This window comes from Copidosoma floridanum, unplaced genomic scaffold, assembly GCF_036245765.1.
Source record: "Copidosoma floridanum isolate Cflo_tuat_1 unplaced genomic scaffold, Cflo_Japanese_pri ptg000001l, whole genome shotgun sequence".
In the NCBI taxonomy this organism is placed as follows: Eukaryota; Metazoa; Arthropoda; class Insecta; order Hymenoptera; family Encyrtidae; genus Copidosoma; species Copidosoma floridanum.
Window position 1 is genome coordinate 5,266,567 of NW_028321878.1, and position 22,914 is coordinate 5,289,480.

General features: G+C 45.0%; 1 protein-coding gene across 5 annotated transcripts in view; it reads left to right on the forward strand.

The window, feature by feature from the left end:
- The window catches only part of Fhos (Formin homology 2 domain containing), a 101,376-nt gene extending 80,720 nt beyond the window's left edge, over positions 1 to 20,656 (forward strand). Inside the window, exons 6-21 of one of the 5 annotated variants that reach the window (XM_089594235.1) lie at positions 18 to 304; positions 1,501 to 1,629; positions 2,078 to 2,462; positions 2,552 to 2,892; positions 2,979 to 3,128; positions 3,368 to 3,573; positions 8,567 to 8,725; positions 8,826 to 9,008; positions 10,530 to 10,649; positions 11,185 to 11,319; positions 11,684 to 11,826; positions 12,185 to 12,452; positions 12,893 to 13,016; positions 16,987 to 17,145; positions 18,322 to 18,418; positions 20,557 to 20,605. In XM_089594235.1, the coding sequence (XP_089450361.1) occupies positions 18 to 304; positions 1,501 to 1,629; positions 2,078 to 2,462; positions 2,552 to 2,892; positions 2,979 to 3,128; positions 3,368 to 3,573; positions 8,567 to 8,725; positions 8,826 to 9,008; positions 10,530 to 10,649; positions 11,185 to 11,319; positions 11,684 to 11,826; positions 12,185 to 12,452; positions 12,893 to 13,016; positions 16,987 to 17,145; positions 18,322 to 18,377 (2,845 nt within the window). In that variant the 3' untranslated portion in view covers positions 18,378 to 18,418; positions 20,557 to 20,605. Of the gene's footprint in view, positions 1 to 17; positions 305 to 1,500; positions 1,630 to 2,077; positions 2,463 to 2,551; positions 2,893 to 2,978; positions 3,129 to 3,367; positions 3,574 to 8,566; positions 8,726 to 8,825; positions 9,009 to 10,529; positions 10,650 to 11,184; positions 11,320 to 11,683; positions 11,827 to 12,184; positions 12,453 to 12,892; positions 13,017 to 16,986; positions 17,155 to 18,321; positions 18,419 to 20,556 lie in introns of all 5 variants that reach the window. The other 4 variants (XM_089594224.1, XM_089594230.1, XM_089594226.1 and 1 more) reach the window with 4 other exon arrangements.
- Positions 20,657 to 22,914: the final 2,258 nt, after the last annotated feature.

The following is a 22,914-nucleotide window of genomic DNA, read 5'->3' on the forward strand; positions in this document are numbered from 1 at the left end:
GGTTTTTTATGCAACAGTAACACTCTGCGGAACCGAAAATCCGTGGTGGACTCGCACGAACGGCGCAAGTCGAGGCGGCACTCGACGGGCACGTCGCCGCTATCGGTGGGCTCGCCTGGTCCCCATCAGAACAAGAGGAACGGCCTCGTGATCAAAAATGGCGTGAACAACGGTCTGAGCAACGGGAGCTCGGGCGCGTTGCCCGTCAGCAACGACGACGACGACGAGTCGAGCAGCTCCCAGAGCTCGCAGGGCCTTGGGGATATGAACGGCAGTTACAAGGAGTGCAACAACAAGGGCTCGCGTGAGTTTTTTTTTACTTCCTTTTCTTTTTTTTTTTCATCTCCCCCCGTTTAGAATTTATGGTTCGGTGACGTCTACCCGGTAATTTCGCGCCGATACAACAATAGAGACGAACGCAACGGTTGATGTGTAGTTTGGGGTCCGAGATAAGTATTGCAAACGATGAGAAAGTAGTTCTAAAAAATGCAGCATCATGATAATAATAATTAATGGCTCTAGCAATTTATTGATACTTACGAAAATTCTACATTTCCGCGAAGAGTTTACTTTCTTTTTTTTTTCATCCAATTGAACAGACAATTGGACGCTTACACGGTCAATTTGATAAAATTTCTATAAAGCCCTATTGTAGCAAAGAGCCCAATAAGCAATCGAAAGCGTGCGAGGGAGCATCGAGTTTCAGTGCCATTCAATATCGGCCTATCGGGGATACCCGACACTAGCTTCATTAGTCCGTCGATCGGCTCCAAGGTTGCGAGAGTTAAGCACCCGTATTTCTCATTGCGCCGAAAAGCGGGTATGGGGCTTGGGCGCGAAAATTAAGCAAAAATAAATAACAACGTGAAAATCCACGGTGTCGCGTCTTGGGTGCCATTTTGTCACCCTAGAGTCGAACGACAACACATCGGGTGAATCGATCACCGATTCGCGTTTGTATACAGCGGGAGAGCGATTAACGAATCGGCATTCCCGGCAAGGAGGAGAGAAGCGCGAGAAAATCGTCCCAAGGCCGCGCGCGGCAAAAAGGAAGCGCGCATCGAAATGAAAACCACTCGCGTGTAACTCGAGAGCCAGCTGATTGCGGCCAGTGCTGTCTCTCGCGCTCGGGAGTACGCTGCAATCGTCTCTTTCTCTCTCCTCTTTTTGCTTTTGTTACTCCCCTGACGGAGTCGCGGGTGTGAGCTTCTCCGTAACGTCGATTCGATGCCGGTTATAGATTTGTTGTTTTTTTGTTCTTCATGGACTCTGCAGGCAGAGACGATCCGAGAATCGAGAAAGTTACAGCTTCTCCCTCGGCGATTGCTTCTAAAGGGCTAAAGTGAGCGATGGTGTACCGCAGCCGCGCTCAAATCGAATAGCTCGATTACATCGACCGCTCCGCGGTTGCACTCGTAAAAACAAAATAACGACAGCTTTGTCCTGTTTTTTTTTTTTGTTTTTTTTTTTTTTTTTTTTTGTTTCGTTGCACGCACGTAGTAGACGCGGGAGTGACACCGGCCTTGAGACGTCGGCGCGAGAGGGCCGAGAGGCAGAGGAGCTTCATAAGGGAACAGCAGGAGGCCACCGCCAACATGAGGGCTTCCATCGGCTACCCCGACGAGGAGAGTGAGTATAATATGTATACATATATTTCAATTAACACCCGTTTGCACGCTACAGCTTTTACAATTGCGAAGCAACGATTTTACTCCGCGCGTATAGAGGGATCATCTTTTGATAGCAAAACGGCTTTACCTTGTTCTCCACGCGTCGGATCAAACGGCATTTCGTTTTCACGCGCCACTCGAGTGCATATACCTCATACATGCACGCGCGCACCACTTGTATTTTAAATCGAAAGCCACGGCCGATTAGATCCCGCTCTGTCGTCCTCGATTGGCTGCGAGAGCTTGCACCCGAGAGGGGGATGGTGGGAGCTCCTTTAGATTCATGCTTTTGTCGGCCTCCTATACTAAACGAGTCGAGTGTAAAGCTCGCGTTGATCGCGTACTCCGGGGACTTTGGATAAATAACGAGTTTGATAATAACCGTGACTTATCCCTCCCCTCCTCAGGTCAGTACACGAACGGGGTGCGGTATACGAACGGCACCTCGGCGTACAGCAATGAGGCTCGACAGACCAACGGAGGTGTGAACAACGGGTCGGTGGTGAGCAACGGCGACTCGAACAAGCTGTCGAGGGTGAGCTGCCGCAAGGACCTGACGCCCCTGATGAACGCGGCCAACAAGCTCGACTCGGAGGAGAAGCAGCAGCAGGCCTGGTACGGCAAGAGCCCGGACGAGGGTGTCGAGTGCGACGAGGGCAACCACACGGACGAGGAAGAGGACGGCCGGGTCGTGCTGCGGCTCAAGCGAGAAAACACCGTCAAGGACCTCACGCAGAAGCTCACCGCCCAGAACCTCATTCCCAGCAGTCCGGTCGAGGAGAAGGTCTCGAGGTGAGTGTCTCTCTCTCTCTCTCTCTCTCTATCTCTGTCGGATGGAGAGTTTTTTTTTTCATTTCGTGTCTTTTGGTGCAACCATGCAGGATAGGGGACGTTAGTGGCTTGATCTCAAAGGCCAAGGAGGGCCTGGCCAAGTCCAAGTCAAAGGCTGACGTGCAAAAGTCGCCGACGAACGACAGTGGGCTGCCAAAGACGCCCGAGGTGAAAAAGTCGGAGAACGAACTGCACTGGGAGGAGCTGGCCAACAAGCTCAAGAGGCCCCTGTGCCTCTGCGACTTGGACTTTACGGATCTCAACTCGGACGACGAGATCGATGTCCTCGGCCCGGTCAACGTCTGGAACGGGGTGCCGCCGCCACCACCCCCCATGGCACCGCCTCCGCCCATGGCGCCCCCTCCGCCCATGGTCCCCCCACCTCCACCGGGTAGGTGTTTTTTTTTTCTTTTTTTTTTTTTTTCATTTTTCCTCTCCATCGAATCGCGACGTCATCGTCCCTTTCTGATGGTTCAGGTGCGGGACCTGTTCGAGCACTGCACCCGTCAGCCCCGGGCTGCCGTGCGCCGCCCCCTCTGTTCGGCATCAATCTCAAGTCGACTCCGTTGACGTCGTCCTTGAGAAGCGCCCCGACAGACAGCAACAACATACCAAAGAGTCCACATAGTAATAAAAATTTCGTTGTACATTTACCGAGGGCAAATGATACGATTCTCGATTTTTACCAAATTACGAGCTATACACGAGCACGCAAGTTGATCGAGGCTCGGGTCATTTCCAACTTTAAGCAAATGTAAAATTAGAGCGCTTTTTTTTTTGTAGTTTGACGAAATTTTTGTAGTGTACTTATATCAAATAAATCTTACTCGAGTTGTGCATTAATAACGAAATCGTGTGCCGTTTAGTGCCTCCTCCGATGCAGTCGACGTCGACGTCCAAGAAGAGCAAAAAGACGGTCAAGTTGTTCTGGAAGGAGGTCAGGGACGACCCGATCATACTGTCGCGGCTCGACAGGAACAAGATGATCTGGGACGAGCTGGCGCCGATTTCCGTGGACACGCAAAAGCTCGAGCACCTCTTCGAGAGCCGAGCCAAGGATCTCATCACCAAGGTGAGCCCCTTTGGGATACCCGTTCCAGGGATACGTGATCGAGAAGGTGTCACCGACGGGAATTAATTGCCATTGTGTACTCTGGAGACGGTGAAAAGTCCAAGCTCCGATGTTTGTTGTACATACTATGCGATTCGGGGATCCAGGCACCTGTTCTGCACACACAATGTTCAGCAAGAAATTTCGGATGCACGTGCAGAACAGGTGCCTTAAATTGGTGGATTTATAATAATAATCATTATTGTGTGTCGTTATATTAAAACTCATTGAAACATCCAAGCGTTGAATGCTGACAAACAGAACAAGAACATTATAGTCTCATCACCAAATAAGCACGTAACATCATCACTTTAAAACACATGGGTTCACACGATAACCATTAACACGTGAGTAACCGAGGAACTATTGCTTACACATTAAACACACACTAAACACCAGCGTCACCTGCCGAGTCATAATTAGCAGAATACACCGTACAAGCGTTGCTCGCAGACGCTCTGCGTGTACGATTCGCCACAAGCTCGTCACAAACCAGCGGCTCGGGTAACAACGTTACACGGAACACAAAGGGAAAAAGTGCTCGCTCGACTCTTTCGAAGCAATTGGTTCAAAAATAATGAAAAACATAGGACGATTCGACATTTCGAAAAACCGGGAGACCACAAAAACCAGGGAAGAGCCGACGGTTCTGTGTAAAAAAGGTGGGACTGCTGCTTGTACCTATCGAGTTACTCTCTGCGGTCAGCCGCTCACCGAAGTATACGGGTCACCCGAGGGGCGATTCGGTCGACCCAAACTAAATGCGGGCCTCCCCTTGACGACCCTCCGCGAAAACTAAATACCGAGCTTTTGCCTGCCGGGACTTTGTGTGCTACGAGGACTCATCTGGACGTCTCTCCAAACTGGATATGGTTTGTTTCCTTTCTCAGTTTCGACACTCGCGCGAGCAGTCAATTTCATGCGGCTCGAGAATTATTTATTGGAGAAAACTCACGAATTTATGTACCCCCACGAACGCTCCTTTCTTCCTTGGGATATCGAGGTACACAGTAGGTATAGGCACGCACGCATTGTACTCCGAGTTATTCGCAAAATGCCTCTTCTTTCGCGCGATTTCCTCGAAGCCGGGCACGAACGAATCATACCGATATCGCTCGTAATATCGCAAACAAAAAAGAAATAGAGGGAACCATTGTCGTGCGACTTTTGCGCCGAACCATACCGGCTCACGTACATGACAGGGGTAGATGGGATATTCAAGCTTTTGTATGCGAACGCATATGAATGCTCGACCGTTGCGAGTTTAAGTATTTCGTCTCCTTTCGATTCAACGAGGACAAAAACCACGACAAAGCAACGCTTTGGTAATTAAATGCGCGAGAAGAAATCACTGAAAGGAATCCCTCCAACCCTATTCTTGCTGCAGCAAAGAGAAGTTCAAGTTTCTCTCGCGTGCCATTGCACGTGTCCCCTTCCCCTCCGTGTCCTCCACAACGTTGGGATCACGAGCTTAATCCGCGACGGACGGGAGCTTCTACGCCAGGCGTCTCTTGCCTTGTGTATACACGTCTGGCTGATCTTTTTTTTATCATTATTTTTGTAAGCCTACACATGATTGCCGGCACTTCTCGTCTCTGGTACACTGTACCGTTTATACACGAAGATATAACGTATTGCCGTGCCCCGACCGTCCCGAGCTCTCGTATATCTTTCGTGTGACACGTGAACGGACGACCCGTAAATGAGTATACATCTCGCAGTAGTTGTCACGGGGAGTGCGAAATCCTTGCAAAACCGAGACGGAACGACTTAATTCTTACGCCACGTTCACCAGCACAGCTCGCAATTGTAATTATTCATCATTGCACGTGCGCGAACACACGTCTCCCGAATTTCGTCATTTTTGATTCAATGCGGGCTACGTGAAAAGCTCTCCCGCGTGTGCTCGATCCCGCCACATTTCTCATCGCGGAGAAAAAGAGGGTGCGCGAGCTTCTCAGCAGCCGGAGCATTCCGAAAGTTTCAAGATCTTCATCATCGCGTGCCTCGTCCTCATTACGCGACTCTTCAGCCGCGCATTGTGTGCTATCCGTCCATTGTACGCTCGGAGCTGCAGCGGGGCGCGCGTGCGAGCGCCCGCATTCCTCGGACGCGAAGAACCAAAAAGATGAGCTAGGAGCGAGGAAAATGAAGAAAAACAAAAAAAAAGCAATATGAAATACGTTCGTGTATTTTACGCTCGTGGATTATCGCCACAGTCCTCACGTGCATCAGTGCCGGGGATATCTTTGCGTTTTCGAGGCTGCATATAGCGCGCCTATCTCGTATGTCCTCCTCCTCCTCCTCTCGCGCGATTATTTCTTCCGCTCGTGCGAAAGGGAAAGAGCAAGCGGAGCGAGTCGAATTAAACCGCGTAATTGCCCCGACGAAGAGGGAGATTCGCCCTTTCGATGCGCCCTTGCGATTGAAAGTGATTTTTCGAAAGCCCATTGGGTATACGTGTAGGTGTGTGCACGTCCCTTCGGACGGCTCGTGAGAACCCTCTGCTTGGCTATCTCTCTTTTTTTTTTTTTTTTCCTCTTTTTCATTGCTTCTTCTCTTCCTTTTACTTCAGCTCGGTTCTTCTTCCAAAGTCCAAGTGCTGCTGGACGCGTCGACCTTGACGGGGACGACTCGCATGGTTGGAGGGGAGATCGCATTGTCGGATACCCACCTATTGCTACTTTTTTTTAACATCACCTGTAAAAGTTGTGCCAATGTATATAGTTTTATTTTTGGCTCAACACCGCAAAGTTGGCTCAATTTTTCACTCGAGATGAAAACGCACGCCGAGTTTCTCGAAATCCCTGCTTTTCTCCAAGTCCGTGAAAGATGTACTCGATCGTTGCAGTCGGAAAACAGATTTCTCGAACAAACTTCCGTAGCCGACGCCACAGTTGCGAAAACTTGGCTCCCACCCGATTTACAGGGCAACTTGGCCGATTCCCCCTTTTCTTGGTATATTACTACACTCTTATGGCAAATTTTGTACGCAACACCCATCGCGTCGACATGACGTGGCTGATTTGCCGGCTCGCATTGTCCATTAATCTTTACCTCCCTCGGCACCCCGTGCTCATATATACGCGATCAAGTTCAGTTCAATGAATCAAAAGGCCCTGCGGTGGACGGACCAATCGCTGCCGAGGGGGTGGAGGAGATTAGCGGTTTTGCGGGCCGCCCTTGAATTACCGCGTGTGGCTGTCTAATTTCGACAACCGTCAGCGCTATATACGTAGCTCTGCCGATTGATCGAGTTTTTTGTTTGCCTTTCATTGAACCGCTGCTATCCACATCGACACGTGTAGTATTGGACTGCAGCTGGCGTTAATTTGTTTACCACCAAACGAGGTCGTAAAAGTATATAAAGACACGTCCATATTTGTTTCGTCGAGTGTTCATTTGTATACCATCATATTTTGATGGGCCATGCGAGTGATCGTTACAATTTGGAATTTGAAATTCGACCACCATCGAGAGGTAAAAGATACGCAAAAACATATCGACACATTACACGTGCACCACGTTGTGCGAGTGATGGGTTTACCCGGCGTAGCTGACTAGTCGTTCGCTTTGAATAATTCGAAAGAGTCGAGCGCGGCACTAATTGACTTTGACATCGGGATGATTAAATAAACGTTGCTTTTGCGTATGGACATTTACACGTGACACTTGCTTGTGTGTACAAAAATAAGTCACCACAGAGACGCCAGACACAATTTTTTCGTTAACGTTGTGACGATGCGAATGATTGATAAATCGTTGGCGTGGGGTGTGGCTTGATGGGTGGTGGTGATGGTCGAGTCGCAAGAAAAAAAAAAAAAAAAAAAAAAAAAAAAAAAAAAAAAAAAGGAAAAACACCGACTAATCTGTTGTTTCTTGTATTCTTTGCAAATTATATATCGCTGGTGCTCGCACGCAAAAACGAACTCTCTGGCATGCTGGATATAAATAATTAAAGGAGGTGAGTCACAATTAACTATTTCATCACTCGTTAACTTTGCTCCCTTCTACTTTCACTTTACACGCCCCCACGTAACATATCATGTACATAATGATCTTGGCAAAATTCCTACGACCCCTTTTCATCCAACACGCAATCGCTTACGGCTCTTTGACACTTTTTTTTGCTTAATCCTGGTGATTTACGTTCGTTCGTTTTTTATTTTTTTTTTATTTTTCAACTATTGATTTTTTTCGTAAAATGTCGTTGCCCTGGAAAAATGGGTTCTTTGGCAATATTTTTTTGTCGTCGAATACAAAGTGGGTAATTTTTTTTGTCTCCGACCACAACTGCATCAATTATAGAGCCGCAAGGGACTGCTTGTTCAATCAAACCATGGCTCTAACGAATAAAAATCCCAAGAGTATCCTACACACGTGGAAAATGAAGTTCACAAGCCATTTAATTTGTCACTCGAGCTTTCATTTAACCTGTACACACACGCTTGAATAAAAAATATAACCCACCTCGACCACGTGGTTGTGTCATTGCATATGCATGACTGGATGTACATACACATTTACACGTGTTCTAACGTACGTGGCTTTTTTTCATTGTACATCTTTTATTGTTTTCAATGCTGTCGGTGTATTTTTGTAATCATCATCATCATTATTATTATTGTTATTTTTTTTTTTTGACAAAATACTAATATATACTTAATAAGTCATTGTAAATAGAAAAAAAATGCGTTAAACACTAGGCTCTCGAACAAACTCATAGCTGTTTGTATGTAAAAGAGCAAACAAAAATACCTACGGACTATATTTTCTCGTAGTACACATGCACTTTGAGTATAATAACATGTGTATTTTGCGTAGTATTTACTTTAATAGATATTTTTCAATGCATATAATTATGTAGTAAAAATAAAGCAAAGTACAAGTAGTGCATCGTGATTGGATAATTTGAAAACACGATACATTTGTTTTGATGTTGGCACACCCGCAGAAGCAACAAGAAATGAACAAGAACAAGGAAATCATAGTACTCGACCACAAGCGATCGAACGCCATAAACATCGGCATGACGAAATTACCGCCCCCCAGATCCATAAAGACCGCGATCCTCAAAATGGACGCCACCATCATGAACAGAGAGGGCATAGAGGTAAATTCAATTTTTTAAGAAAAAAAATCAAGAGTTTTACCCATAAAAACGTCCTACCGGCAAATAATAATCGTGCTCTCTCACCCTCCCCCAAAAACAGAAATTGTTGACGATGTTACCAACCGAGGAGGAGAGGACGCGGATACAAGAGGCCCAGGCCGCCAATCCGGATCTCCCTCTGGGATCAGCCGAGCAGTTCCTCCTAACTTTGACATCGATTTCCGAGCTCCCGGCCAGATTAAAGCTCTGGGCTTTCAAGCTCGACTTTGAAAATTCGGAAAAGGTAAGGTGTACCACTCTCCAGTCCGTCGAGCAATTTTTAAAGCAGCTGCGGCTTCCGAAACTGATGATTCGACCACTTTTTTATGCCCCCACCCCCCACTACCTTCTTATCTCCGGAAGTGCTTTCGGATGGACTTTTCTCTACGAACCCCCGCATCGGATGGCCGTATCAGCAGAGGGGGGGGGGAAGTAAACCTCAAAAACACAAATAATCCCATCGCATCGCAACGCTGTCTCACTCGAGTTCCCCGAGGGTCCCTTAACATCGTTGTATCGCACAGGCTCGAAAGCACAACGGGGGGGGGGGAGTTAAACCAAGTGCGTTAATCGTCGTCGCTCGGGTTGCTCCTCACGTAAACGCAGACGGCAAATCGCGAATCAATCCCCCCTTCGCATCGCAAGGGCGCGTACAACGCCGATTCAGGTGGAAAATACGCGAGCTGCGGTTGCGGAAAGTTACAGCTGTCACCCGGTTGCCGAGTTTGCGTACGTGCGAAGGGGGGGGGGAGGCGCGTGACAGTTGCGGCAATCGTGCGAGCGCGTGTAGCTTCGTAGCGCGGAATAATCCCGCAGGAAGAACTATATATAGGATCGAGGGGAATCGCTTGTAAAGTCACTGATGTAAGAAGTAACTGGGAGAAGCTTATTTTCGGTGGATTTTGTTTTTTTGACGGCACAAAATGTATATGACTGTTTCCGAGGGAGATGACTGATGAGAAATTAACAAGTTCACTCGCGCGGATAAGGCGAAGGGGAGAAACAGGGACGAGAGTCGGTGTGTGCGCACGTATATAAACGTGGCAGTAGTATGTATATCAAACAAGTAGTAAAGTTCCGGCTCTAGTCAGACGCTCGAGTGTAAAGATATACTGGGCCATTTAACTTAGTACGTTCTTAAGTGCAATGCGTTAAATTTACCAAGACGCAAGAGGAACGAACTGCCTCGCGAATTTATGTTCTTTTCAACTATTTCGCAATAACCATGTTATACGGATGAATGTACAATCGTGTTCTTTTTTCATTTTTAGTAGTTTTTCCACAATTAGTTTCAGTGTACTCGATGCATTTGTTTTAAAATTGAAAGAAAATAGCTTCGGCAATATAATCGATCCAACCATCCAACACGGAATATACCTTTAAAATTTCACGTAAACGTAGAGTTTTCGCATAAAAAGTCGAAAAGCGTGAATTGTTCTCGGATTTTTCCATCAAGATTCAAAAACTCGCGAAACAAACGTGGGTTTCCGAGAAAAACGTAAAGGAAGCTGTCCTGTGTCCTTTTTTTGTCCTCATTGTCGATGCGCATAGTGAAGCCGAGCAAAATAAAAAAAGCCCCAAAAAAAAGGTAGATGCGAAAAATTGTGATTAAAAAAAAAATAATAAAAAAAAAACTCATACTCTGGGTGTACACCAAAACGAGGTCAGCAGTAAGCTGGTATATCAAGACGAAGTAGGGGGATGGAAGGGGGAAGCTAGCTGCATCTGTACAGTGAGTGAAAGAAGCGACATTTGTGACTTGCAGGAAATTGCAGACCCTCTGATGGACCTGAAGCAGGGCATGGAGACCCTCCGAGTGAATAAGACCTTCCGGGGCATTTTGAGCACGCTCCTCTCCATCGGGATATTTCTCAACGGAAATGAGGTACGTATTGAGAGCCAGCCAAATGACATACGCTTAATCCGAGAGAGATCTCATTCCCCCCTCCTCCTCTTTCCTTCCGTCTTACGGGGTGTGGGGTGCTGTATCGATTAATTTGACCGCAACCGTCCAAGCGAGTAAATAACGAGGGGAGGGTGATGTATGTGGACGAAGGACCAAAGGAGGCTGGCCTTCTTTGAGATTTACAGGGCCCCGACTGGATTCCTTCCCTTTGTTCTTTTTTTTTTTTTTTTTTTTTTTTTGTAAAGGTAGCCCGTCCGGAGGGGCTCTGAATAATGGATGCCGGAGATCTTTCGCACCCTTTTAGCGAAGCTCTTTCCCGTGAAGCTGGTTCAAATTGGTTTTAGATAAGCTTTTTTTCAAAGCTGCGCGATACGGTCACGATTGACTTCATTTTTTTTTTTTTTTTTTCATCCAACTCCCCAATCCTCTTTTCCCTTTCCAAATGATCACTCGTAATAAATTTTGGCGCCAAGATATGAAAATAACAAAGAGCGTCGGTCTTTTGCACGTACAGGTGAAAGGATTCCAGCTGGAGTACCTGGCAAAAGTGCCCGAAGTCAAGGATACCGTGCACAAACACTCGCTCCTGCACCATCTCTGTCACATGGTCATGGAAAAGTTTCCCGACTCCACGGACTTGTACTCCGAGGTATTTTCGACATTTGTTCATTTTTTTCTTATTTTTTTCAAGTGCACTTTGGAGTAATTAAAACTGCATTAATAAACCCAAGGAGCTGTCCGTAATTCATGAAAAAGTTTCTTTGAATTTTTCACGAGTAATCTCATACTACGGGGAAAGCCTTTCTAAAGGTATACTTCTTTGAAAAATCACTTTAAGTGGGAACATCTTGAGAGATAGAGCTAACCGAGCAATCGATACCTTCTCTAAAATTAATCCTGCCGAGCGATCTTTCAAAAAGTAGCGAAAACACTTGGAAAAAAGTTTCGAGAGAGAGCTTCGGAAGAAAATTCCAACTTTTCGCTTATACTTAAAAACAAAAAAAAACCAACAGATTGGAGCAGTAACTAGAGCGTCGAGAATCGACTTCGACGAGCTAGCCTCGAATATCAGCAAACTCGAGAGCGAGTGCAAGGCGTCCTGGGACCACTTGAAGCTGATTGCGAAGCACGACGGCTCGACGATGATGAAGGTCAAGTGAGTATCAAGCCACCCCCGCTCTCCACCCCTCGGCCACGCTTCTTTCCTCCCATATATACATTAAGTAGTCCCTTCGGCACGTACACTCCATCGATTTGAACGTACCCTCGTTTTTTACCCTTTTTTTATGTATTTTTTTTTATTTTTTGGTACTTTTTTTCGAGAGAGTCCAAAAGTTGGCTCTCGACCAGGTGCACGGCCCAATAAATTCCGTAATCTCGTTTTTTTTCCCTCCCCCCTCGGTCGATAACCAAGAAATTCATTTCGCCCCTTTATTCATCCCCTCGGTCCATATGCGATAGCGCGCGAAGGTGTGCGCGCAAGACAGTCTGATATATCGAGGGTTATTTCCCAGGATGTCAGACTTTCTGTCCGACTGCGCCGAGCGGATAATCGTGCTGAGTATCGTGCACCGGCGCATCGTCAATCGCTTCCACAAGTTCATCCTGTGGCTGGGCGTGCCGCTCAACAGGGTCCAGGACACGAAGCCGAACGAGTTCTGCCGCATCGTGTCGGAGTTTGCTCTCGAGTACAGGACGACGCGCGAGCGGGTGCTCCAGCAGCTCGAGAAGAAAGCCAATCACCGCGAGAGGAACAAGACGCGGGGCAAGATGATCACGGAGGTGAGAGACCACGTCCTTTTTTTTCTCCATCTCGTTTGTATTTTTAGCTCAAAACGCAGCCTGGCAAATTGGATTTCCGGGATTGAACGAACGGGAGGACCGAAGTAAAAGTACGTTCGGATCGTTCGTAGGAACAGTGGGACGCGAAAAAAGTCCTCCGTTCGATTTTCAAAGACAAGCCGGGGCATCGGGAGCACAAAGGGGGAAGGCGGGAGAAACAAAAAAAGAAAGAAAGAAAGGACACGCATTCCAATTTGCTACGGTCTGTTTTTCCTCGACAGCTCCCCCTCCCTCCCATCCTCCAGCTCTTTTCCCTTTTCTCGGCTTCTTTTCGATTTCTCTCTGCTCGAGCTTCACCTCGAAAGCAGGAGTATGTATATGTATGAAAAAAGAAATACACGTATAGAGCGAAACTTACTTTTCTACCTCTTGTGTTTCAGGTCGGCAAATTTAGGACGAAGGAGGATCGGGCGGACGCGGAACTCAGGCAATTACTGGGAAGCGATATCTCCGACGTCGAGAGCATCCACGGCACGCTGCCGTGGAGGAGGCAGCGCAAAGACGGTGAGCTACATACGCTCCTTTTTCCTCATTGAAACTCGACTGTGTAACGAGAAACTCAAAATCTTGACAAAGAGGAGACGTAATATATTGTTCTTAGCAAGCTCGTCCATATCTCATGGTGGTGTTTTTCGCAAACACCGTCTCGCAGGCGCTGCGTATTAATTTTTATCGCGATGCCTCTTTATTTGCCGAGCAGGTGTATATATTTACAGCGCAAACTTTTTTATCATACCACGTGTAGTATAATCCAGCCACGCGGTTGATTTACTCGCGTCGCTCCGCAAACTTGGGCATCTGACGGCGTACACGAGCGAAAAAATCAAGCACATGCAAACATGGTGTGGGGGTGAGCCAGGGTGTCGGTGGCACGTATGCGCATACTTTTCGCACGAGATAAGTCGCTACCTGAACTTTGGGAAATATACGCGTCCACGAGAGAGTACACCTTGAACGACTGTTTATTCCAGTGGATAAGCCAGCCCGTGGTGCCACCATTTTTTTTTTTTTTTTTATTTATTTTTTTTTTTTGATAAGAAGCACCGTCGTCTCGCTAAATTTTCCCGGCTCCCTCGGGACGCGGGTTTTGTTGCGCTTGATTTTTTTCTTTCCTTCCCTCTGTTTACCCGGCATATACACGCGGGAGTTCAGGGCTGATAACGAGGCGTTATTCCAGCATTAAAGTCACGTTTCCGGCTACTGCCGCGCGATAACCTGGCGCTTTGTAAAAATTAGGTGCTCGCGTATGATTTATCATTTGAAAAGTGTGCACTCGTATAGCTTTCGAAACAACGACAAACAACGAAAAATGGTTGATTCAGAGGGGTAGTGCGCCGTAGTTATTGGAGCTTCCAGACTTTTCGTGCGTCACGGGGTAGGAGCCTTAGATCCACGGGTTACCGTTTCTCGGGATATCGCGTGAACAACCCTCGTAAACTCGGTGAGTCCGACTTATGAGCTTACCCCTCCCTTCTCCCCTTCCTCGTTACTCTGGTAAGCACTGGCATCGCCAACTTGGCGTTATGTGCTATAGCTACAAGGCAACAGGGGGGATATACCTCTCAGAGCAGAGGGAAGCGTCGGTAATTGGCGAGATTCATTCGCTTCGTGCTTCCGTGAAAGAATGTTTTCTTTTTTTCCCCCCCAAGCATTTGGGTTTCAAGAGCTTTCTCAAGCCCATTACCTCACCTACACGGGGTCAAAGAGTTGGCGAATCACCGAAGGCTTGAAAAAACAGTTGGGTGGCAAAAAGTTACTCGAGATTTTTACAAATAAGGGGTGGATCTCCCTATGCGATCCGACGTGGGGTAGAGAGATAAACTTCCAAGGCAGTTCTTGGAAAACAGAGAAGAAAACAAGGGTGCGTAGAGAGTAAAGCAGTGCTCGGGCCTATACAGACGGACGAACGGAGAAAGAAGCTATTTTTACGGTGGTTACCCCTTCCATTCCACACGGTACATTTTACCACTACCCTACTTTACTTTGCACGCGTGACTTTTTGAACATGTACTTGCCTCCATTTGGATTTATACGCAGTGTTTGCCACTCAAAATTAAAAGGCAAAATTTCAACTCGAGGACTGTAACGAGAAGTTTTGGAAAAAAACGTCCCTCATCTTTATAAAGTCACTTCAACAGCAACGACCAGAGCTCACCGGAATTTCTCGCGACTCTGCATTCCTCGATCCCTCCCGTATAACCGTTTGAGCGCAAAGTAGGCAGCTACCCCGCACTTACACGATGGCCAAGGCCGCGGGTACGTAAATATGCGCGCGCTTGGGTGCCCGTATGCGCAACTTAATGCCCCGTAAGCGGAATACGGTGGATATAAACTAAACGGTATAGATACAACACAACACACGCCCGTACGGGCTTTGTACTTCTGAGCCCCGTATACGCTCCCCTTACGTGCACTGTATGAATGTACTGGCGCCCATAACCGCAAGACTCCGCGTCGCATATACGCGGAACGGCGACCCTAATTTCTCTGTGGGGTGGTCTTCTCTATCTTTTTCCCTGCATCCCCGCGTCGTGGCTCTTCAAGAATTACACTTTGAACGCACCCTCATATCTGTGTGGCTGGAGAAGCTTCCGTAACACTCGAGGAGGACTTTCTTCCACTTGGGGTGGCTTTCCTTTACTCCTTTTTTTTATACACCGTATTTCTTGTGTTATCACAGTATACCTCGAGAAGCTGTTACTATTGCCATTTTACAAATGTTGTTGGAACGAGAATCGTTTTTTTTTTATGAGACAACATACATAGATTGTCTCTCGAGATTATTTCTTTGTTTGGCTGAAACCAGATCTTGTACTCGAGGTGAAGCTCAAAAAGCTCTCCCTAATTGACTCGCCGAAATAAGACACAACTCGATCTTGGCCTGACTTTTTGTTCTTCTGTTTTGTACAACAATCTATACGAGCTTCTTCTGGTTGGACGTCACTTGTGCGTGACATTTTTTTTGCTCAACTATGAAGAATTTCGCTATATTTATTTTACAGTGGGTAGGACCCACGTTGGACGAAAACTTGAAAAAACCAGCAAACAAATACTTTTCTGATATTTATATTGCAAATATTCCACAACGAGTAATTCGTTTTTGCGCCAAGGGCCTCCTGTTGTGCGTGTAGCGGGAGATCCTGTTATTTTTCTCCTTCCAAACCCGCGACATTTCCTCCACTGGGACTCCCAGCTCGTAGAATTGGATTTTGAATGCAGCGTGGATATTCCGCGCACAAATTGCATGAGAAATGAGAGAAACAAAACAGGCGTGACTGGCACTGGAGCTGGGCTGAAAATGAGCGGGAAAAAGAAGGTACAAGAAGAGGAGCGGAGGGACGAGCAAAGAAAATTAGAACTGTCCAGGAAGGAAGGAACGAACGCGAGGGGGAGAGTGGAGGTAAAATAAAAGCAGCAGCTATTGTACTTTGTTTCTCTGTTACGAGCCAAATAATTGGTGTAAGAGAAATATCTGCGCTGAAGTTGGTACTGCTGTGAGGTGCCATTGTAATTGCAACATTTTGTCCAAAAGGAACAGGAATGAAAATACGCTTCGTTTATGGAAACAACTTACCCCAAGCCTTTGATGTATTTTCAACGCGCAAAGGATTTTTGAAACAAAAACAATAAACAGAGAGTCTTTTTATTAATTCCTTCCAAAGTAATGGCAGCTTTAAATTTCCATGGGAGAAACGCTACCCTCCACTTTTGGCGACCCTCGTGGGGGCCAACTTTATTCGCGGCCTACTATACCAAGCGTAGAACTGCAAAGCCAAAGGACGCGCAAAAGAAAGCAGGAGGAGAAAAAGAAAGTTGAAGTAGCAGGGAAAAGTCCGTTTGAAAAGCCCGCTGGGGTTGAACTTTGACGCTCTGCCTCTGAAGAGAAGCCCCTTCTTTGCCCATTTTTGACGCGCGCGCGCGGTGTAACTTTCTGACCTGCTTTTTCCACGAGTGCCTGCGAACTAGTGCTAATGGAAAAGTAGAGCAGCCGCCAAACGCCTCGAGTATGCGTATCGACGACGACTGCTTTACCCATTGCTACGTAGTTACGTTTTTGTACCACCACGCAAATCGTACACGTGTACTTTTAGCTTTAATGAGGAACTATAGTTGTTGCGAATGCCCCTGCCGTACCTCTTTGGGCGAGCACGGCACAGGTACTGAAAACGTTGAGTACGAAGTAACGCCTTTGTCCAAGAGAACAAACTGCCACTGCCACCCGTGGATTAAACAATAAAGTGCAGAGGCAATTTGTCGAAAATTCAGATGGGATTTAGCGAAACAAACTTTGTACTGTAGGTGAATTAACTTCACCACGTTCGACGCAGAGTTAACAATTTCCGTGGAACATGAGACAGTTGGCTCAACGAGGCCGTTCGTGTGAAATAATCAAACAAGTTTTAAAGAAAAATGCTTGTAAATTGTCAATGGTAGCAGTAATGTGGAGGTTTTGGTTGTTTTGAATGTCAAACAGGGCGAACGTCTTTGGGTCCGCTGTTGAGGGACGAGAGGACGAACGGGAATCTGACAGACGCCGACGACGAGCTGCTCGAGACGCTCGTCAAGACGGCCACGAAGACCCCGGCCACGCGCACCACGCCGAGGGAGAGGAAGCGCACGCGACACGCCGATCGTAAGTCTTGTAAGTGGAATCCCTGCACCCTGCACCCGGTCGCCGGCCTCCGCGGAGCCTCTGTCCGTCGTTTGGCCCTCTCTCGCTAAGGCTCTTCTTCCCCCTTGTCTCGGACAGGGAAAAATATTTTTAAATCCCACCCTGTATAAGTTTATCAAGTTGATACGGTTGGATTTAAAAATGTTTGGGGAAGGGAAGACTGATAATGACGAGGGTCGGACAATAAGGCGACGCGCGGATTTTTGGGCGAGTCGAGATGTCGACCTTTCAGCTCGACACGATCGCCGCGACTATACTCATTGCACTTTATCTGCACACTCTACTCTCCATTGCTGTCCTATGTTGTTTATTTTATTTTACTTATCTGTTTTTCATTACTGTTTATAAAAAAAAATTAAAAAAAATCTATTTGTCAAATAAAAATCTCGATCTGGTCACGCGTAAATAGAGAATTCACATCGTCAACTACGCGTTCAATCAATAAGTTTTTTCATTATTATTATTATTTTTTTTTTTTTTTACCATTGATTACGCCAACGCGTATAATCCTCAGAGAAGGGCGCGCAGCTCTACAATCCCAGCTTATCCTGCGAATACGAGAAGTAGCAGTGTGTTGGTGTCCCCTTTATTTCTTTATTCAACTCATTACCGTTTATACATTTTATTTTCCGTTTTTGGTAGCTTAAGGTTTTTTTTATTATTTTTAACTCGCGATCTTTGTTCAGAAAGTATTTTATGCGTCTTGAAGATAAAGTGGATTAAAGAAATTTTCTACTACTCATTTGTTAATTTGCTAAAGTATTGTCCGTTATAATAAATACTTTGAAATTAAGATATCAGCGGTGAAGAACCTAAGCAGTCTAATACTCTGAAAGTTAATTTTTGAATACTCGTAAAGCTACTATTATAAATTTAATAATATTCACATTAATAAAGTTCTTGACTCGTGCATGCCATTGTTTCCATACACTTTCCACAAATTTACATAAAAATCGAAACAAACTAATACTGGTGCTGGGTGCAGCGATGCTCACTGAAAAATAAACCACAACTCTTATGGTGTTGGTTTTCCTCTGCAACATCTTTGGGGGGGAATTGGAGCTTTCAATCGTACAATACCCTGTTTTCTCTTTCTGTTTCTCTCTTTTTTTTTCGAAAAAAATAAAATAATAATAGTAAAGCGCTCGCGCACACGGGAGAACAACACGACACCGGATGGCTATCGACCTTGAGAGAGGGAGCCTACCACCTGCCTCTGACCTGCTGATTTAAGGTTCGCTCGAACAAAAACTAGGAAGCCTTACCGTTGCTGCTGTTCATCATGCCCATAGCTGTTATTGGTGCTACCACTTGTGCCCTTGTGTTCCTACCATTACTGCTGTTTAGCTCCCTTTTCTCGCTATCCTGCGTTCCTGCAGCATGAACTAACAGCACGAAACTAACACCCCCTCTCTCCCTCTCTCTCTCTCGCTCCAAGTGTGTTGGCCTCGATATCGTTCCCTGTTATTTCTGTTTCGAACGAAAAGTTTCTCTCCCACCGTCATTTCACACGTCTTTTACGCCTTGGCCATAGCTCACAATTCTAATCGCGACATCCCAAGCATGCGATTCGAAGAACGAAAATTGATCAATTATCTTGGTATCCAATGTATCGGAAACCCCGACAAACCATAAGCCCCACACGGTAGACCAGTGAAGAACATTAACGCAATGCATGTTAAATTTACAACCCCCCATTGTACAAGAGGTCCATCGTCGTCGAGGCCGTAGATATACGCTTCTGCCGATCCGCACAATTGACATTAATCAGCGGGGAGCATATACGCATACCATCGCGAAATAATCGAAACCCGCGTGAGTTGTAGTGGCTAGAGTGATTCGTCATTTTGTGATGTGGTGTACTCGTAAGGGGTTGGGGGGAGTCACTTGATGGACATTGAATTATTAACCAAACTGGTAGTGATTCCTAATGCCAAATGACCGATTTTTTATTTTATTTATCGAATTGATGCCAAAGCCTTCGATGGATTATTCGCGGTGAGCTCGAAACGATAAATGGTCAACCCCGTGGAGATGCGAGTTTAAAGTTTTAAACGAGTGGGTGGTTCATTATCCCGAAATTCGAGCACTTCTGGTTATCCAAACTCGTATATTGTGGTACATCTTGAACGGCCTAATGAAACGCAGGATTGAGAGTGATGAAAAATAATACGGCTAAATTCCCCGGAATCGCACTCGAGGGGTGTGCCCGTGGCCCAGTAATTGCGGGAATAAATCCACTCGATCGCTACTTTGCAGATTATCGTTATTATCATTATTATTACTGTCCCCATTGGCTGCAACAGCCACGGGCTAATTATGACGCTTAATAACTCGACGCGCTCACGGGACTTGAATCTCAATTTGAAACTCGGTACTTTCGGTCGCGCGTTTCCCTGCTTACTCTGATTATTTTCTCTTTGGGTAATCAAACGTCTCTAATCGCAAGTGTATTTTAGTGTCATTCCATCGTCCTGGCTGCCCAATACCTACTGCCAGAAAAAAAAAAAAATTATTTGGCTCAGTAGTGTAAAGCTGTGAAGCGAGCCAGTAGTAAATATCGCGTTTTGGTCAGACACGCGAAAAAGTGCTCCTCCGTGCGTGAATTCGGGACAATTAGAAAAGTGTTACAAATGAACAAAAAAATTTTCATACGAGCCGCAAGGAGTCGATGCAAAAACGCTCGTTCAAAAAAAATTAATGTCAACCGCACAAAATCCTCTAGCGGCGCTAAACCCCGCGCGAAAGTGTCGCAGCAGCTCGAGGGGGGAGTTGAATACTTGCGAGTTAGACATTTGGATCTTAATGGAAGGAGACGAGCACTGCCAGGGGAGTATACGTAAAAGTGCACCACCGGCTCTTTACGATACGGGTATCTTTTATGCGTAAGCACGGGTGAGAGGGTTGCCGCTGAAACTGCGGGCTCTTCCAGCTCGAAAAATGGATTTCGATCTCTCGGGCCGAGGGAAGAGTCTTTGACTATTATTATTTGGATCTCATCAAAGCGTGGTGGGGTTGTATGGATTTTTTTTTCCAATGAAAATCTTGCGCTCACTCTGTACTAATCTTTACTCATGAGTTTGAGTTAGTGTTGGCTGAAATGTGAATAATATACCCATACAACTTTTGATGTGATGGATCATTTGAATGCCAGATTTGACAAAAGCATGATTTTCTTAATAATTCTTGTACTTGCATGATTATATAGATTTTAAACATTGTGCATGAAACGTAGTTTAGACGACTGTCCGACGAGGGAAAGAAGTCATGATCATTCCCTCGTTGGCGAGTCAAAAGCGCTGGAGAAGCAAAAGGTTCCAATAAAATGTTTTTTTTTTTTTTTTTTTTTTTTCATCTGCTTGCGTGTTGCAGTGCGTAGAACACTGAAGAACGGACTCTCGGAAGAGGAGAAGAAACACATCGCTGCCTACATCAAGGGCTACTGACTGTGATAAAAAAAAATTTAAAAAAAATTAAAAATAATAATAATAAAACAAAGAAACACGAACGAACGAAGCTGTCGGTCGAAGACTAAAATCGCCCTTGCCGAGCGGGTTCCCTCTTCTTTTTCCTCTTCTTCGCCGGATGCCAGAGGAGCAGAGACGTCGTCCTTGGATGCAATCGACGCGTTGGGTATACCAAAAGCAAGTCACGAGGAGGACAACTACTGCCCCGCGCGTTAGGAGGCTCGAGCGTTTTCTCCTTCCCTCATTACTCCTCTATTTCTTTGATTGCGACTACTGTAATCGAATCGCTCTACACGTACATATTTTTCTTTTTGTTATTGTTGTTTATTTCTCTCATTTCTCGCTATTGATGCATGTTACCGTCTATTACGTTTTTTTCTCCAACGGCCTTCAATTTTATTTATTCACTGCTCTCTTTCGATTTGTATCACTTTGAACTTTTTCCAATTGATTGCCGAGTTGAATAAAAAGAAAAAACCAAAAAAAAAAAAGAAGAAAAAAAAAGTATAAGAGGTAAGGTGTGGACTCGGTGACTCTTGTTTTTGTTTTTTTTCCAATCACTAGTGAGCAGAAATAAAATATTCGACAGCCAATAGTCACTATTCAACCAATTTTGCCTTGTGCATCGCAGCCACAAGCTGACACGTTGTTGAAAGGATAGTACGTGCATACATCTAATATAACCTTATAATCTTTGAAGTACGCGACGCTCGATGCGTATAATTTAGTGTTTAAGCTACGGTGTAGAACACGTAAAAACGTACAATAGAAAACAACGTATGGGCTTACACGTCATAACACATACATACAGAGGCAAACTGTGTTGCGATAATAATAGTCACTAGTAAAAAATTGTAAATTGAAAAAAAAAAAAAAAAAAAAAAAAAAAAAAAAAAAAAAAAAAAAAAAACAAGAAATACCGGAAGTTAATTGAACAAAAAAAAAAAAAAGCAGAAAACAATGACAACGTTTATCGACGTAAATCTCGATAATATATGTATAGTTACTATTACGAAAACCAAATAGTGTTGCACGATTTCTCCAGAATAACATTATCACAGCGCCTATCGTCGTGACAACGATTACACTTACGCCCCGCGTACATGCGTGTCTTTTTACGAATTTGACAATTCGTTGTTTAAAAACAAAAAAAAATTCTTGGAAATAACCGATGCTTTATGAATGTCGAGCAATCGTGACGTGTCGGTGTAAGTGTATAAATTATTGTAATGCCTAGTCTTACGTTAGCCTAACGAATGTAATTCTCAAACGGTTATTTACTGTATGAGTCGGAACAGCGAACTTTTAAGGATAATCGAAAGCTTGAATCTTTTGGCAATTTTTAATAATCACTGGATACGTGCATTAATGTATAGTTGTATTGTACGCGAGTCGTATAATAAATATTCATGATTCGAATGATGGGCTTTAAAAAAATTTTGGGCCTTTTGAAAAACAAAATTATAAATTTTTATGCATGTTTTTTGACGCAAAAATCTTACAAACGATTTTTAAAATTTTATCGTACATCGTATAGTAGAAACTACACTCTTTCGACAAATGTTGAAAATTAAACTGTCGGACAGATTTTTTCTACCAAAATATTTTTACTAAGACGCGATGAAATTATATTGTGTACCAAAATCAAATATTTTATCAAAATTGTTTAATGAGATCGAAGAAAAAAAATCGTTTGAGTATACAAAGGAAATTTATATAACCAGTGACGTTGTGTGCCTCCTCTCTTAAAAATATTTCCAGAAGTAACGCGTGCACTTTGACGTGATAATAGACTGGCAGGAACAAGCGTGCCTCTTGCGATAATTCAGCAAAGCGACTCGATCTTCATCGTAATCGTGTAGAATTTGTACATGTACATTTGTAAATCTTCGATGTATCGCGAAGGCATGAAAAAAATGAACAACGAGACGCACGTTAGCTGTACATGTTGTGGCGTTGATCGACGATGGCTCGTCTCGTAGCGAAGCGACGATTATCGTGCATGTACATCCGTACGCGTATATGTGACGTCGATCGATTTTAATCTTAAAAAAAAAAAAAAAAAAAAAAAAAGGAGATAAGTTACGTGAGACGAATACGTTGAGCTAGGGAAAATCGCGCGCGCACTGCTTTAGTTGAGAGTCAGCTGCTGTGAAGAAACGAAAGCATAGAAGTAAAATTCGTACGTAATGTTTAAGTCGATTATAGTAATAAAAATAACACGCTGTGCAGCATTAAGTGAACGTGATCGATATACAATAAA